The sequence below is a fragment of the Heterocephalus glaber genome, unplaced genomic scaffold (assembly GCF_053883595.1).
Source record: "Heterocephalus glaber isolate CG9 unplaced genomic scaffold, H.glaber_assembly_v1.0 deba00001673, whole genome shotgun sequence".
Lineage (NCBI taxonomy): Eukaryota > Metazoa > Chordata > Mammalia > Rodentia > Bathyergidae > Heterocephalus > Heterocephalus glaber.
In genome coordinates this window covers 25,222,707-25,239,124 of record NW_028258410.1, presented here as the reverse complement: position 1 = coordinate 25,239,124, position 16,418 = coordinate 25,222,707, and the positions used below count along the sequence as shown (strand labels likewise).

At 39.4% G+C, this 16,418-nt stretch overlaps 1 protein-coding gene across 18 annotated transcripts in view; it reads right to left on the bottom strand.

Moving 5' to 3' along the window:
* The window catches only part of Ptprt (protein tyrosine phosphatase receptor type T), a 1,083,111-nt gene that overhangs the window by 136,141 nt on the left and 930,552 nt on the right, over positions 1 to 16,418 (bottom strand). For 10 of the 18 annotated variants that reach the window (XM_087197882.1, XM_087197888.1, XM_087197890.1 and 7 more), the window contains one exon: positions 12,347 to 12,376. The exons of 7 other annotated variants lie outside the window; for them this stretch is intronic. In XM_087197882.1, coding sequence (XP_087054008.1) covers positions 12,347 to 12,376 — 30 coding nt within the window. The remainder of the gene's footprint in view (positions 1 to 12,346; positions 12,377 to 16,418) is intronic. One more of the 18 variants, XM_087197884.1, reaches the window with a different exon arrangement.

Below are 16,418 nucleotides of genomic sequence, written 5' to 3'. Positions count from 1 at the left end.
AAACATATGGTACTCTGAGGCTAGAAGTCTTGATATTGCTAAGAGGTCAATTCTCACCAAATTGATCTGTAGATTCAAAGCAGGCCCAGTCAAGACTCAGCAGGGTTTCTTGCAAGAGGCTGAAATACCATTGTACATTTGCTTTCAAGAAAGCAAATGGGGGAAATTCCAAACATCTACTGCCCAGAATATGTCACCTGAAACTTATTATCACCTTAAATATATCAGCCATCCAGCTACGTATAAAAACAGTTATTTCTCTGTCTTGGTTAGCTGAATTTGAATAAAATCTCTCCATGACACAACACTTTTTGTAGGAATTAAAAACAAGACTGTGTTAAGAGAGAAAATTTTACCCAATGAACTTAAAAGTGGGACTCAAGAGGCCTGTTTAAAAAACAATCTCAACCCCATTCTCTCTTTAATCTTTGTCCTTATTTCTCCAATGCAGATTATAAATGTCATATCAATTATAAAAAGATAAATGATCTTGCTTCTGTTTTATCTTTGTCCAATTTATACAGTGAGTATACACTTGCATTTAAAGAAATGATGTGGTTGTTACTGGGTTTTTTGTTTGTTTGTTGCTTTTCCTGTTATAATTTGGGGCATATTCAGGTCAGGGAACTTTGGATGCTATTCAGGTTATATTCCACCTGGATTCAGATCTGTAAAATACTTGTCTGGAGGGTAAAGGGTGTAGCTCTTATCACTTTTGTTGTCACATAAAGTAAGTATCCTCTTTCAGAATCCTTGCAACACCCGTCTCTCGATTCAATGTAAGAATATGGTACTAACAATTGGCATTTTTTTTTTCATTTTTTTGGTACCGGGGATCGAACTCGGGACCTTGTGCTTGCGAGGCAGGCAGCAGAACCACTGAGCTAAATCCCCAGCCACTTCTTTCTTTTTCATGGATCTCTTTCTTCATATAGCCTGTATATATAGGTCAATTTAATGAACCTTTCCTCTCCTTAAATTTAAAATGATATTTTCTTACTGGATGAACTCAAAGATTTCATGAGATACCTATGTGAAAGTACTTTGAAACTTTCAAAACATGAATAGACATAATAATATCAAATACAATAATAATACATACAATGTATTGTATACCTATGGTGTACTGGACAGAACGAGATGCTGCATATGGACTACATTTTCTTTATTCATTCCTCAGGTAATGAACATGTTTAAACTTATTTAAACATTACATAATTACAGTGAAACATCATGTGACACCCTACTAATAAAACAGTTTTTAATGTTTTATGCATCAGTCTAAAAGACAAATTTAAGAATAATATTATTTAAAGAAAGAATGAGATGCTATGTATGCATTACACTATCTTAGGTTGTCCTAATAAATTATCATAGCAACCTTCAAATTTAGTATTACTGTCAACAATATACAGATGAAGAAACAGAGGCAGAGACCAGTTAGGTTAGAAAGTACAAAACTGAAGTCTAGATTTTGAACCCAAATCCAGTCCATGCTCTTTCAGCAATATTGTTTTCAGGTGTGGGGTATTGTTTTCCGCACCAATCCAAACCATACCAAAAACATTGTAAAATACCCTTAAGAAATGGGAGATAAAATTTCACTAACGCGTTTTAGTTTGTTTGGTTTTGGTTTGCAGCACTGAGGACTGAAGTCAGAGCCTCACGCCTGCTAGGCAAGTCCTCTACCAGTGAAACACACTCTATGTCACTTTCTTAAAAAATTTATTTAGGGTCAAAAGCTTGCTAAATTTCCCAGGCTGGCCTCAAATTCTCTACCCTCCTGCATCAGCCTTCTTAGTAGCTGAGATTATAGGCATGGGTCACTCCACCTGACCAGAATTAAATTTTATTGAGCACATTGCTCCCAGTCCATATGGCAGGTGAGCACCTGCCCACTATACAGTCAGGGTATACACCTTGGATCAGGTATGGGTCTCCTGAAAAAAATTGTACATCCCACGCTTTCATGGTAATTTTTCTATATAAAGGAAAGATAGGGAAAAAGAATAGTATGAAATCCTATACCAGCCAGATTTGAGCTTAGATTTTTCACCAAATTCTCTTCTTATCCAGTAGATGCCCAACTGACAAATGGCATGAGGAAGGAAGAATAAAATGAAATATAAGGACTCTCTTAGCCCCTTTCCATTTCTAAAAATGTGCAATGCTGCTATGGTGTTTCCCAAAACTAAACAAGACTTCTTGAGTCATGAGGCTCAGTTTGGTTTATAGCTTTAGTAAAGCCATACTTTCATTCTTTACAAAAGTCAAATCTCCCATTAAAAACAGGGTTTTGACCTAATCAAGCTTTCCATTATTCTACTTTAAAATGTGGGTGGTTGTAACATACCCACCAATTCCCACCCTCTTAGAATGTTCTGCACAGTGGTTCAAAGCCACTGGGATGAAAAATTGCTCTGTAAAGTAGCTTAGCCAATTTTTAAAAAAATCTGTTAGGAAGAAGATCTCATCAGCAGAAGTATGGGGCTACTTGAGGTCTCAATGATGAAGAGAGGTTTCTGAACAAATATTTCTCAGAAGATTAATCATGGCCAAGGGGCCTTTCTTCCTTAGTGGCACCGAGACCACTATGAGGAATGATCACTGTAAAAAATTACATACTGTTTAAATATGTGCCTTGAGCATTTTTGCCATTCATTATATGGCTTCTCCACATTAATGAACAGTGTAAGGATTGTCCATCTCAATAGCTAAAATAGAAGTTATGTCATCAAATAGCATCCCGTATTCTATAGACTTTGCCCTTAAAACTCACATCCCATCATCATAATCAAAACTGTGTATATCTGAAGATTCTACAGGACCAAGTTCTCAGTTTACTTTGTGAGTTAAATGGCCAGAGAAAGCCATTTTGCTGCTCTTCCAAACCCCCTTATCTGATGAGGCTCAAGCTGTCCCAGATGAATGACTGTCAACCATGGCTTCAGATAAGAATAACACAGGGAATTTTACAGTGTTTAGGCACTACTCCAGACCTGCCAGATCAGTTCTCCAACTTTTCTTTGCCGATTGTGGCTTGTGGTCCTCTCCCTACCTGACTGTCCTTCCTCAACATATGGCAATACATCTGAGCTCTTTTCCCAGGAAGGAGATGACATGCCCAATATGACACTTAAGAATAGCATGAGAATCCTATACCCCTGCATTCTGAGGTCTTCTCCTTTTAAAAGGATAGTTTGGCAATCACATAACAAAAAGCAAGCCCCTCCTTCAACATTTACTTTTGGAAATAGCCGTGGTAGCCCTCCAACTTTCAACCCCAGCCCTCTTTTTGGCCACAGATCCACAATGTCCTCTTGGGTAAAAATGACATCGTCTACTCTTGTTCTAGCCAGAAACATTGTCTCTGGTCTCTCTTGGTATCAGCAGGGATGGCTGCCTATCCATTTGCTCAGAGAAAAATTTGGAAAGCTTAAGAACCATCACACACAATCACTGTGCTTTATTCTATTTAATATAATCTTTCATTTATCTCATGTCTAGTGGTGACAATTAATCTTTCTTTCTGACACATTCAACCACTGCTATATTCCAGCACAGCTCTATTATTAATGAATGATAAATCCTCCATATAGACTATGTTATTTAATTTCTTAAGATAGCTCAATAAGTTGAGCACTATCATCTCCATCCGATAGAAAGACTGAAATTCAGAAGGAATTGGATTCATGACTAAGAGTAGAACTAGGACTCAGATTTTCTCTTGCCCTTTTCTTTCCCTTTCTGCTCCATTCTTTTTCTTCTACTTTTCAATTTTTTCCTAATGTAAATCTAGCCAAAGTAGTCATAAAACACAAAAATGTGCATTTCTGTGTGTGTTTCAAAATAGCACGGCCAAGGAGAAAAGCAGGTAAATGCTTTGCTTTAACTCATAAGATATTGTATCAAAGCAGAATTAGTAAGTTCTGCCACTTTGTTATGTCTTCAATGTTTTTCTTTCATGCATTTATTTTATAACATTTGTTGGCATTCTCATGTTCCTTTAAGCTGTGAGCACCTGGAGAGAAAGTTATTGCTTACTAAATACTCAAATACCTACCTCAGTATTTAGCACAAAGGAATTGCTCAGTAAGTACCTATGATTGAAAGAAAATGCCATTTAAGTTGTTGTAGAATTTCAGTGCTATGACTCCCATTTTACAGATGAGAAACTGAAGTTGATATGGAGTTAAATGACTTTCCTGGCCCAGGGATTTAGCTCAGTGCAAGGTCCTGAGTTCAATCCCAGGATAGCCAAAAAAAAAAAAGGACTTTCTTAAAACTGTGGAGCTAGAATGCCCAGGGCTTTTTTCTGCCTAGCACTATCATCTATCTAATAACATCTTGCTAAATACCTCCAAGTCTAACCAGACAACTAGGTAGTAAGTGGGAAAGCACTTTGGAAGAGATAAAGCACTATATACAGCAAGATGTAATCATTATCATCATCATGAACAGTGCAGGGCTTAAGTAAAGCACTTCCTTCTATTAAAAGCATATGTTGAAACACTTAGAAAGGCATTTTCCAGTTTCTGTATCTCAGAATCCTATCTTTGCTACAATCCTACTTGAAAAATATCATTCCCACTTTAGGAATGCTTGCAGAAGGTGGTGTTTCAGATATAAACCCACTTCTGCCTTGAAGACACATTGTTAATTGGCACTGTGGCTGGGGACTTCAGACCCTGGCTCTTTCTTGTGGCTGTCTCAGCAGAAAGGTATTACTGTAGTTTTCTCTGTGATAACCCCCTTCCTCACTTAAGCTCTCCGAGGTAGGAGCTATATAAGAAGATCTCCATGGTCCTCATGGCCAGCGTAAGGGCCAATGGGCAGAAAGTGCCTATGAGTAAATGATTGCCCAAGGAATGATTTTTTAGAGTTTACTCATCATCAACAGGCAACAAAGTCATGACCCTAGTTGTTTGCCATGCACAGTATCCTTAGGCAGTGTCGAGTGTGTTGTCAGGTGAAGGATACGCAGCATACTCTAACACACTTTTCTCCAGTGGTCAAACTGAAGAAAGGCTGATGGCAATGTCATAGGTTGGGTTCCCTGACAATCAGATTTACAGAGAGAGAGAGACGGATGGGTAAGAAGAGTATTGGAAGAAGTCTTACTTGTGAGAGAAAAAATAAAACAGGAAGGGAAGGAAAAGAAGTAGGCAAAAGGACAAATTAAATGGTGATACAGTTACAGTTGTAGCAGTGGATTAAATCAGCCCCACAAAAAGTTTTGGAACCCAGGTGACTTGTATTCCTGTGTTGACCAGTTGCAGGATAACCTTGGGTGAGTCTTGAAGCGGGGGTGGTGTTCATCCAGAGCTGTCTACCAACAGCAGTGCTGGGGGAGTTAAGTTCTTCCTTCCTGAAAGGGGATCTGAGTAGCACATTGGAGTGTTCTGAGAATGTTTTCTCTCACCACATTTCAGTCACTCTCTGTCACTAGAGAATCCCCCTACTCTTTTATTTTTTACATTTTAAAAATAAAGTTCAAATGCACCTGTAGAGTAGAAACATCTACTCAGACTTCCTAACCCTCAAGTATCATTAATATCTGGTTGGTATTAAAACTTCAACTGAAGCATAAACTTACAATTGAGGTATAAACATCTTTTGTGACGTTTGAAGAAACAGTCATTTGTATTTTCCCTATTTAAGGTGACAAAGCCTCTGATTTATAGATTTTCTCTGTTTGGTATTCATGACTAATGTGTTTAGACTCTAATCCAATAGAATAAATAATAAAGCATCCTTCAGTCACAATCCTTATCCAAATCTATCTGTACACATGATATAGCCCAGCACATTTATATCTATCTTGTTGTAACAGCATTCATTAATTTTATACACTTATAATTGTGACATCCAAGTACAAATACGTTTCTAAATCTGAAACCAATTTAAAACTACAAAATAGGTGATCTGAAAGCCCACCATCACTATATGCCAAAATAAATGAAAATGAATATTACTAACTTCTGGAGAATGGAATAATGTAACTCAGTAAGAGATAAAACAAAACTGGAAGGATATCAGCTACATCCACCCACCCATGCATATCCAGTCATCCAATTAACACACAAAAAAGACGCCTGATTTGTTTTGGGTACTGAGTTAGTTGCTGAGACATGAAAGATAAATAGTGCATGGTCCTTGTCCATAAAGAAACAGGCCTGAAAATATTCTCAGGGTAGTGTAATCTGAAACGTGCTCACGAATGAGTTAATGGGTGAATGAATGGGAGATGGACACAACAATAAAGACACAAGCTCAGTACTATTCAGATGTTCTGTGGAAACTGGGGAGCCCATCAAAGTAAGAGAGTACAGTTCCCTTCTAAAACGATATTAGAATTTTCTAGGCACAGAAAGGGAGATAGGCATGCAAGGAAGAACAACTTATAGAGACAAAGGAGCAATACTGTGAAAGGGATCGAAATGCCAGAGTGATGAGAAACTGTCCGGAGAGTTTTCTCAAAGACAACATGCAAAACAATAATCTTAGATACTTATTAAAATACATATTCAAAGACAGACAATCTAAGGCTGGGGTCCAGTCATCAGAATTCTCACTAACGCCCTCCCCTTGGTGGATGGAGCAGGAGCAGTGACAACACTGCCTCAGTCCTGACTGCGGGATGGTGCCATCGATGTTTGCCTGCCAACATGTTTGCTGTCAGCTTTTGGTAGTTGATATTTATCATCTTGAAATGGTTTTCTTCTATTTCTATTTTTTCTCAAAGTGGCTGATAAATTACAGAGAATGATTTTTGAGCGTCTCTTGATAAAATCATTTAAATGCCTCTTTAAATATAGTGAGGTAATGATATGTCATTTGCAACAGCCAAAGATGTGGAAAGGTGTGTGCTTTTGTGGAAAGGAGGCAGTCTCCTTTTGGTTTGCGGTACTACTATTTGACAGGCATTCTACAAATCATATGCCCATTGAATCTTTGTAAAACTTCTGTAGGGCACACATTTTTAATCTTCACTTTACATATTAGGAAACAGAGACTTAGATAAAAATTAAGTACCTTGTCCAGGTCACAGGGTTGCAAAAACAGAAGCATAGGTGCTTTAAAGTTACAAAAGTAAGGAAAGCACGGAGTCTGGGACCACTAAAAATTGATGCCTTTGTTTTTCTTTTTAAGAAAAGAGCACCTCCCTATCAGCTGTGGCTGTTACATCTCAATTTGATCTCATTACTTCATTCCTTCCACATACACTTATTGGATTAGAGTCTAACTAACCCTTGTGTTTGTTAGGGGTGCCACAGAGAGCATCCTTGTGAAGAAGAGGAAACCTTAAGACACATCTACTGCTGCCCAGGATACAAAGTAAATATAGTGAAGGGTCAGAGAAAGGGGATTTCTCCAGGTGGTGCGAAGCAAGGAAGATCCCCTATAGGAGGCAGTGTTTGATCTAGACCTCCAAGAAAGATGTAGAATTTGAATTTGCTGCAGTGCAGGGGGTGGGGACAAGAAGTAGGTAGGAACAGCACAGGAGTCCCGTGGAGTAGAGTGGGTTCACACAGATCAGCCCAGGTCCCGGTTTCCCACCTCCATGGCACCTGCACAAGGCATTTGTGTAAGGCCAAGTGAAGCGGGAATGTGCTCTCTCTCTCTCTCTCTCTCTCTCCCTCTCTCTCTCAGCCAGAACAGTTGGTAAACTCTTAGTGCTTTTCTAAGAACCACTACACTAAAATGTCTCTGCTGAAAACAATTACTGTGCCCATCACACACCTTGAGGTAAATTAACTTGTGGACACACGCCAGCTCTTAACATTCTGTAAAGAGGCAAACACTGAACAAGGGGAGTTTTGGGAGCTGCTTTACCATAGAAAGGCAGAAAGGAGTCCCCAAGAAGCATTTCTGTCAGCCCAGAATGTGAGGAAAAACAGCATTTATTTGTGAAATACTTGTGTGCTGGCCACTTTACATATACACCCTCTCATTAACCCTCACCAAAATTCTGGAAAGTCACTGTTGTTAGCTCCATTTTGCAGATGAAGGAACTGAGGCTCAGAATGGTTCCATGATTGTTCCAGGTAAAATCAATCTGACAGGCAATGTACACCTAGAATAGTGATTTTTGTGCTTCTAACATCAAGTAGAGAATGCAGTGAGTAGTAGGAGCTTAATAAATCAGGAGGAATCTTGAACTTCATTTTCTCTTGACCTCTAGAAGTTTTGGACAAGGATTGGCAAACTATAACCTGCAGACCAAATCTGGCCCACTGCCTAAAGTTTTAAAAATGGGTTTTACTGGAACATTGTCACACTCATTCATATACATATTGCCTATGATTGCTTTTAGGCTACATAATCAGAGTCGAGTAGATATAAAGCCAAAGATAGTTACTGTCTTGTTCCTTATAGAAAATGTGTGGGGACTGCCCTAGTCTTGAATATGGATCCTTTCAATTGAGGGTCTCTTCTCTGGGAAGAAATAAAAATTCTTCAACTTTTCTTCTACTCATTCTTTATATACTGTGCTTTATTTTTTTCCTTAGCTCTTCCATTGCCTAACATACTATGTATTTTAATTATATGTTTTAAAATTTTTCTCTCCTCCCCACTAAAAAGCTCCACATGGGTGGAAGTTTGTATTTATGCTAATTCCTAGTTCCCCAGAATCTTGACTAGCACCTGGCACATAGTGGGTGCTCCCCAAATATTTGTTAAATGCATAAACACTGGTTTCTTTGAAGATAAAAGTTAATCGAAGTTTGTTGGAGGCTTTCTCTTTTGAGGAAGATTTTGGGGCTTTTGGAGGGATCACACGATCCCCAACCCCTGTGAGGAGGGTGTCTTTTTTATGTTGTAAATGGAAAACTAGGACTCTGGTTAAGTCAGTGCTTCTCAAACTTCAGTGTGAATATGACTCTTCAGGGAATCTTGGTACAACACGGATTCCAATTCAACAGATCTGAGCAGGGATCCTAGGTGCTGCACTTGGCACAAGCTCTTGGCTGACGCTGGTGGTCCGTAGTCTACCAGGTCAGAAGGATTCAGGGCTCCCATTCATGGTCTAGTCTAGAATTTTGAATGGGGCTTCAAATCTGGAGGTCATAGAGGCCATCACTATTTCTCTTCTGATCCTTTTTCTCTATCTCCATGCCTCGCAATCTTACGGTTTCACTGAACCCATCTTTGGTTCTAGGCTGCTCTCTTGCCCCAAACACCTTGCCTCCAGACCTCCCTTTCCATAGTAAACTCACCTTCAGCATTGCCAGCCTGTTCATTCCTCATGAGCTCTTTTACTTTGACTATACATGTGCCCAAGACTTTGTGAACATTCAAGTGGCCAATCTCGTGTTTCTCCTCTATTTTGCAGCCCCGTGGTTAAAAAAAAGTGATAGTCCCTATGACCCCAGGCAGGCGGGTTTTCTGCCTTACCCTTACCTTATAACCTGAAGGAGATCTTTTTGATGTCTGATTGTTAAGGCTGTGCCCTAGATCTCCACCTGCATCCTCTGTATGTAGCATCTGTTATGGCCAACCAACTCCTTCTGCAGTGACCTTCTTTTTTTGGTTCTTACAGTTTTCCCCCTACTATCTGTCTGCCTGCCAGTTCTGCTTCTCCTCTGAATCTTTAATCATAATTTCTGGACCTCAGTTCTTATTCCTCCATTTTCCTTCCAGTCTTTCCCTAGTCTTGATATCATCCACCCTATATTCTCAGGGAAGGTTCCAAATATCTATCTTCCACCCAAACTCAACCTTTTCATTTCCAAAGTCCCATGGAAATTTTTTTGCATGGCAGTTCCATCGGCATTTTCAACCAACATATACAGAGTCCTATTCATCTTCTTTTTTCTAAGCTAGCACCCCCATGTCTGTGTTTCCAAGATAATCCTTTCTTCCTTCCACCTGCTACTGAGTGGATTTAGGAGAATAGTTTATCTTCTCTGAGCAATTCCTACCCCATTAAATATGGAAAATGGTAACTATCAGGTTGGGCTATTGTGAAGACCCATTCAGCTAATGTATGTTCAAAATATTTGGCATGTGCTGATAGTTTCCCCTTCTCTACTACTGTTCAGATAACTTAAGCATGACTTATCTGTTCAGTCCTTTTAATATCAGGGGATGGTCCACCTTCTCAGGTGAGTGTTTATTGGAGTTTGGGGATGGGAAAATAGTACTCAAGAGAAAAATCTAACCATCTAAGGCATCTCGGCATTGCAGAGAGTTGCTCTAGAGTGGCATATGATATATGGCACTTATGGATTTTGGGGGGCTGGTGAATATAAAATTATGAATATTATGATAGAAACTCTGTGTCTTATCCATACGCTCCTGGCTCCCAGTGTTGTCATAAGTTTTATGCCTAGGGTCTGTAATGTGAAACTTAATGTTTGCACCAGTTGAAAGACCTTTGCTTATCATTGTACCTTAACCATGAGAATTTGCATATCTATCTCCTGTACTTCACACTGCTCATCTGTAAATCCATCACGATGCCTATCATAGTGTATAGCCAAAGTCAGCTTCCAAAGACAGGATGAGGGACATGGGCTTCCAGAAGAAGGGAGTGAGGGGTGCAGAGCTTATGATAGGTGCCTGTATGCCCATACTGAGGCCCCAGAAGTCTAGAATTGCTCCCAGAGTCACCATGAATGCCACCCCTTACCGAAAGGGGGAAGAAAGAAATCCAACATTTCTTAAGCCCAGACTGTGCCTGGCACTTTACAAATTTATCTCACTCCCTCTTCAAGGTAACTTTATGAGTTAGGCACTATTACTCTCAGATGAGAGGTAAGAGAAATGAGGCTCAGAGTGTTTAGAAAACTTGCTCAAAGCTGCATAACCGCTGGCTAAGTGACAGAGATGTGATTTGAATGCAGAACTACATGACTCTTAAAACTCATTCTCTTTCTTTCACAGGAAAACACACTGTATTGTTTTAAAAACCTCCAGACCTTTGCAGATACTGTTCCCACTAGTTAGGATTTTTATTGAGTGAATGCATCTCTAAATACACTATTATCTCCTATTATACTAAAAGTCTGGTTACTCAAATAAGCACTCTTGTACCATAGTATGTACAAGCACTTCTTAGCTGACATTTCAATTATTTGACTTTTATGTTGATCTCTCAGTTAGGCTTGAGCATCATGAAGGTGAGGCTCAGAGTCCTAGTCATTTCTCCATCCACAATGTCTGGAACATAATGTGCATGTTCAATGCATGTTTGTTGAATGACTGAACAAATGAAGTAAGTTCTCTAGCACTTTCAGTGTTGGTGGTGGGAGTTCATTGGCTCCCCTTTAACAAGATGGTGGTTGTACCATTATTTTATCTGCTCATTGCTTGGCCCTAACCGAGCAGAAGGCAGTGGGTCTGCCCTTTGCTAGCTGTATCTTTATCTATGAAGAGTTCAGCAAATAATCACCAACAAGCATAGCTCTCTCACAAGGTTCGGTTTGTCTAAGGCGATGTAAGACATAGTGTGGTGGGAAATACGCTTTGCCAGGAGTCAGATATTCTGAATTTTAATCCTATCTTGCTTGCTATATGTGCAATGAGATCACATATCTCCCTCTGATCCTCAAATTTCAGAAAGGCAAAATGCATTGTATTAGCAATATGAGAACACTTCAGTGTTTTTTCACCTTTTCAATATCAAGACTCTATTACATAGGTTTCTCCCTTACCCTTATATTTTACAGATCTGATTCATTAACAAAAATACTTTTATTTCATAAGTGAAACCATTTAATAGGCCAGAAGCCATGTATAACCCCAAACAGAGTGCACTGATAATGTGAAATACCTAATGCTAGACATCAAACAGATTAATTGCAGCCCAGAGCAAAGGTCTTGGATGTTTCTGTTACCTACGAAGCCGGGTCTGGCAAATGTAATGAGCCCTACTGTTTCCCTGAAACCGCTCTGAAAGGATGGGAACAGCCAGGCAATTCCTGTCTAACTTTTGAGCCTCTACAGTACTTGTTCCCCAAGAAGACACAAATGGACTCAGAAGTTACTGGGATCTGTGATTCTGTCTTATTAGGACAGGTCTGGCAGGAGAACTGGGTCCCTCTCTTGCTGGAATTCAGGGATTCCTACTTGAAAAATTGCACTCACAAAGAAGAAATAATCCTTCACATCTCCGAAGATAGGAGAAAAAATCAAGAAGACAGGAACATAACAGACTTGAACAATGACAGCGAATTTTCAAATGGAAAACATCTATACATAATAAAAACTTCAGGGGTGACTGATGACTTAGACAGAAGTTGATACAAGAAACCAACAGACAATTGGTTGGTGCAGGAAATGCATGCGACACATTCCCTAATCGGGTACGAAGCAAAGTTAACACCAGCTCAATACTTACAAGTAATAGGAGTAGGAATAAGCATTTCTTCTATATATTGATGGGCAGTCAGATGAAGGAAATGTCCAAAAAGGGGGGAAAAAAGAAAAGACAAACAAACAAGAATTAGATTTATATGAAATCTTGATTCTTAGAAATGCACATATTATTTCAGCATCCCTAAGCTCAAGGAGATGCAGATTCCTCTAATAATTATTTTCTCTGAGAGTCAGATACTTTCAACTGCAGAAGAAATGAAAGAGACTGCTTTTATTATAGGGAAGCTCACTACTTTATGCAGATGAAGCCAACTTCTGTGGCGGCTGTTTGAAAGTTCTTGCATATGGTCAACTAAAATGAGCTTCTTTGTAATTAGGGTTCTTTGCTCTTCGGTCCTTTGGTCTTGCACCAGTGTTCTGTGGCAACTTAGAACTAGTCTACCACTCTTCTACAAGACGGTGCTCCTACCTGTGATCTAAGCAAAACTACGAAAGCTTCTTTGATCTTCCTTATTTAAGATCAAATCACATCAGAATCTATTTAGTAAGGCCACACCAAAAGCAAGGAAATCATATAGCCAGGATTCAGGGTGGCTCCCCAGTGACCTACACTTCCCAGTGTTGAGGCCCATGAGCATACTATCCCTCCCACACTGAGTCAGGGTTGGCCTTGTATGACAACAGACTGCAGAAGTAGTCATGTTCTAGGGTTTCCAACCCTTGCTGCTCTGTCCAGATTTTTGGAAAACTCTCTTGAAATCTCAAGTCTCCAGGAAAGAAGGTCAACTTCCTTGAGGTCATCATGATGGAGTGATCACATGGAAAAGCCCTGAGACTATATAAAGAGAAAGAAATGCAAAGGCAGCCTCCAGCTATTTCAACCCAATCTAATGAATGCATTCCAGCTGACACCTTTGACATTATAGAATAGAAACAAGTCGTTCCATTTAAGCCCTGCCCAAGAGACTCATGCAAATAACCACATTCGTTAAGTCTAGATTTTGAGAGTCATTTCTTATACAGTAGTAGACAACCAGGACATAATTCATCCTTAGAATAAAATAATATGGTACTAAATAGGAGGAGTTTCAACTTTCAGTCTGAAAAGACCCTAACTTGAATAAATTCTGTGCTTTGTGTTCTCACGTGTTGCCTAGGTGTGCTGAACTAGATTAGTAGTTTTCAAATTGTGTTCCTAGGAGTTCAGAGGTTCTGTAGAACAGCCTCACTGTAACTTGGGAGAAGGATATGGAGAAAGTGAGACCACTGGTTCCCCAGCATTCAACAAAGTCAGAGCATCTTCATTTTTATCTATTTATAAATTGGAGTTTTATCTAGGATTTCACACGCCTAAGAATTCCACTTTCCAAAAGAAAGCTTGAAAAATCACTGCTTTTAATCTCTTTCTAATGTATCTATTTGGTCTTGACTTCTGAGCAATCACAAACCTCAAATAAGTCCATGATATTCCCTTTGTTGTAATTCGTCTTATGTTGTAAGAAAATAAATAGGAATGTTTTTATTTCACACCAGATTTTGCGACAATGACAGTAAGTGATACATTTGAAGATTGAGAAAAATTGCTAGAGAATTCAGGTTCCCAAATATCTGTCTGAGTAAGCAAAAGTAGTTTTCTTGCTTCTTGAATTATTTGATTAATTGCAACCATTAACCTATTTGCTTGTCAGAGGAAGATACAGTCTTTTTAACCACAGAGACAGGAACATGGTTTCAGGTTCCCAAACTTCCTCCTTTAGAGTAGGAAGTAGCCGAAGTCCCCAAGGCAAAGAAATCTCTAAGCTTTCTCTCAGCTCTTGGCAAAACCTAAACTTATAGCCCTCAGGCCCAAGAGGAAAGTGACTCTGAGAGGTGAGAAGATGCAAGCTCCATGTCTCCTTGGGAGGCTGAGCTGGGAGAAGCAAGCCATGGTGCAGAGAAGTCTGGCCACCAAGAAGGCTATTCAGGGTCTTGGACCAAACAGTGGCCCTGGATCGTGAGAGAGTGAGAATCTCAGGTTACGATAGATGGACCTTGGATGACCCTATGGCAAGTCATCAGATATCTTTCACCAGTCCTACGGGTGGGCACAGTAAGGAGATAATTCCCCTACTTCACTGCTTGCTGGTTCAAGTGCCTGGACATGTCATTCTCCAAGGTCAAAAAATTCAGGTTCTATTTGATGAAGATTTACACGTATCTGTTGCTGTGATTTGAATATCTGCCCTGAAACTTATATTGACACTTAGTTCCTAAATCTATACACTGATGGTATTTAGAGGTGGGTTCTTTGGGAAATAACTGGGGTCAGATAATTTTAGGAGGGTAGGATCCCCATGAGGGGACTTCTGGCTTTGTAAGAAGAGAACCAGAGACCTGAGCTGACACACAAGGTTCTGCTTCACCATAGGATGCCCTCCACCCTTTTAGGATGCAGCAAGAAGCGCTTTCCAGATGCTGAGCAGATGCTTGGATTATGTTCTTGGACTTCTGAGAATCAAGAAATATGAGAAGTAAGTTTATTTTCTTTAAATATCACTCAGACTCAGGTGTATTGTTATAGCAATAGAAAACGGACTAAGATACTTGTGCTCTCCACATCATCAATGACACTAGACTGAGAGCAGATAGACCAGCGTTTTAATCCCAGCTTTGTTCACTGAGACATTTTAGGCCAATCAATTCCTCTACTCAGACCTCTGTTTCTGATCCAGGCACCAAGTATCTGGCATAGATGACTTACAGATCAAATAGCTCTGAGGGGTAAAACAGGAGAAGCTGTAGCATCTCAGTTCCATCACCTACTAGCTGCATATTCCTGAGCAAAACTCTAAATGGCTATGACTCCCAGTTTCTCCATCTCAAGTTTCGGGGCAGTAATGAAGTATTTCCAAGTTATTGTGGCCATTAACATTGGATTAGGTTAACCTAAAGTATATTCAATATAGACATGATATGTAACATATAGAATGTTTTATGTAAATCACATCAATCTAAATTAATAATAGATTTTCTTAATCTTAGAATATACTAAGAATGTATAAAAGAGATTTATGTCCCCACCTCTATGGTTTGCTGGTTCTTATTCTGGTCATCAAGACAAAGTGTTTACCTCCTTAGGAATAAATAGTTGTAAAATAAGAACAAATATTTAGGCAGTATGTACTTTGTACTAGGTATTGCTCTTAGCTCTTATCACACATTAATTCAAGAATTCTTCACCTCTATACTAACAGATGGGTTTTATCATTTTTACATTTCAGAATGAGGAAACTGAGGCCAAGAAGGTGAAGTACCTAGCTGAAGATCATACAGCAGGGAACTGGTTTTGATAGCATCATGACTCTAAGGCTCATTGCTTTAACCACTGTGCTGAAGTGGCCTTGGAGGGAGCAGGAAAACAGGTAGGCAGTAGTGAGCCAGACACAAAGATGCTAGAGACCTTACCTCCTTTAGTCCTCCACACAGCTTTGTAGGACAGACATTGTTATTCTCACTTCTTGGTTAAGGCTCTAACAGGTCATTCTTCACTAGTTCAAATGTTTTGGTTTCTTTGGAACAATTGCAAAGCTTCTATCCTGAGGTGGATTTTCAGTCAGCACCCACCTACTCTTGGGCTTCAGGCGGACTCGATATTCTGATCCTCTGGACTTTTCTGCTCTCAACCTTCAAGATTCACTTCTGTCTGGGCCCCCTTCTCGTGACACTATGACTCCTTCTTCACCTTTGAACCACAGACCACCTCTTCCAATTAGCTTTTCTGAGTTATTCTGGATATCACCAAAAGACAGTGGTATGCCTGACCTAGCTTCAAGGAAACTCTAAGAATGCCAGTAACTGACAGACTTCTATGAATTGAGTATTTTTTCAGTTAAACTGGAACATCTTCCAGGGATGGTATTATAGGTATTTACTTTGTGACCCAAACAGTTTACATGCATGTTTTCTCTAAGCCTTGAAGAAGATTTACTGAAGATCTAAATTTACAAGGATACAGTGATATTGCAAATAACAGACTGCCTCAAACCAAATATCCTGAGTAGAAAGACAGCTGTTCTTGGGGAAAAAATAAAACAATAACACCAAACTTAATAAAT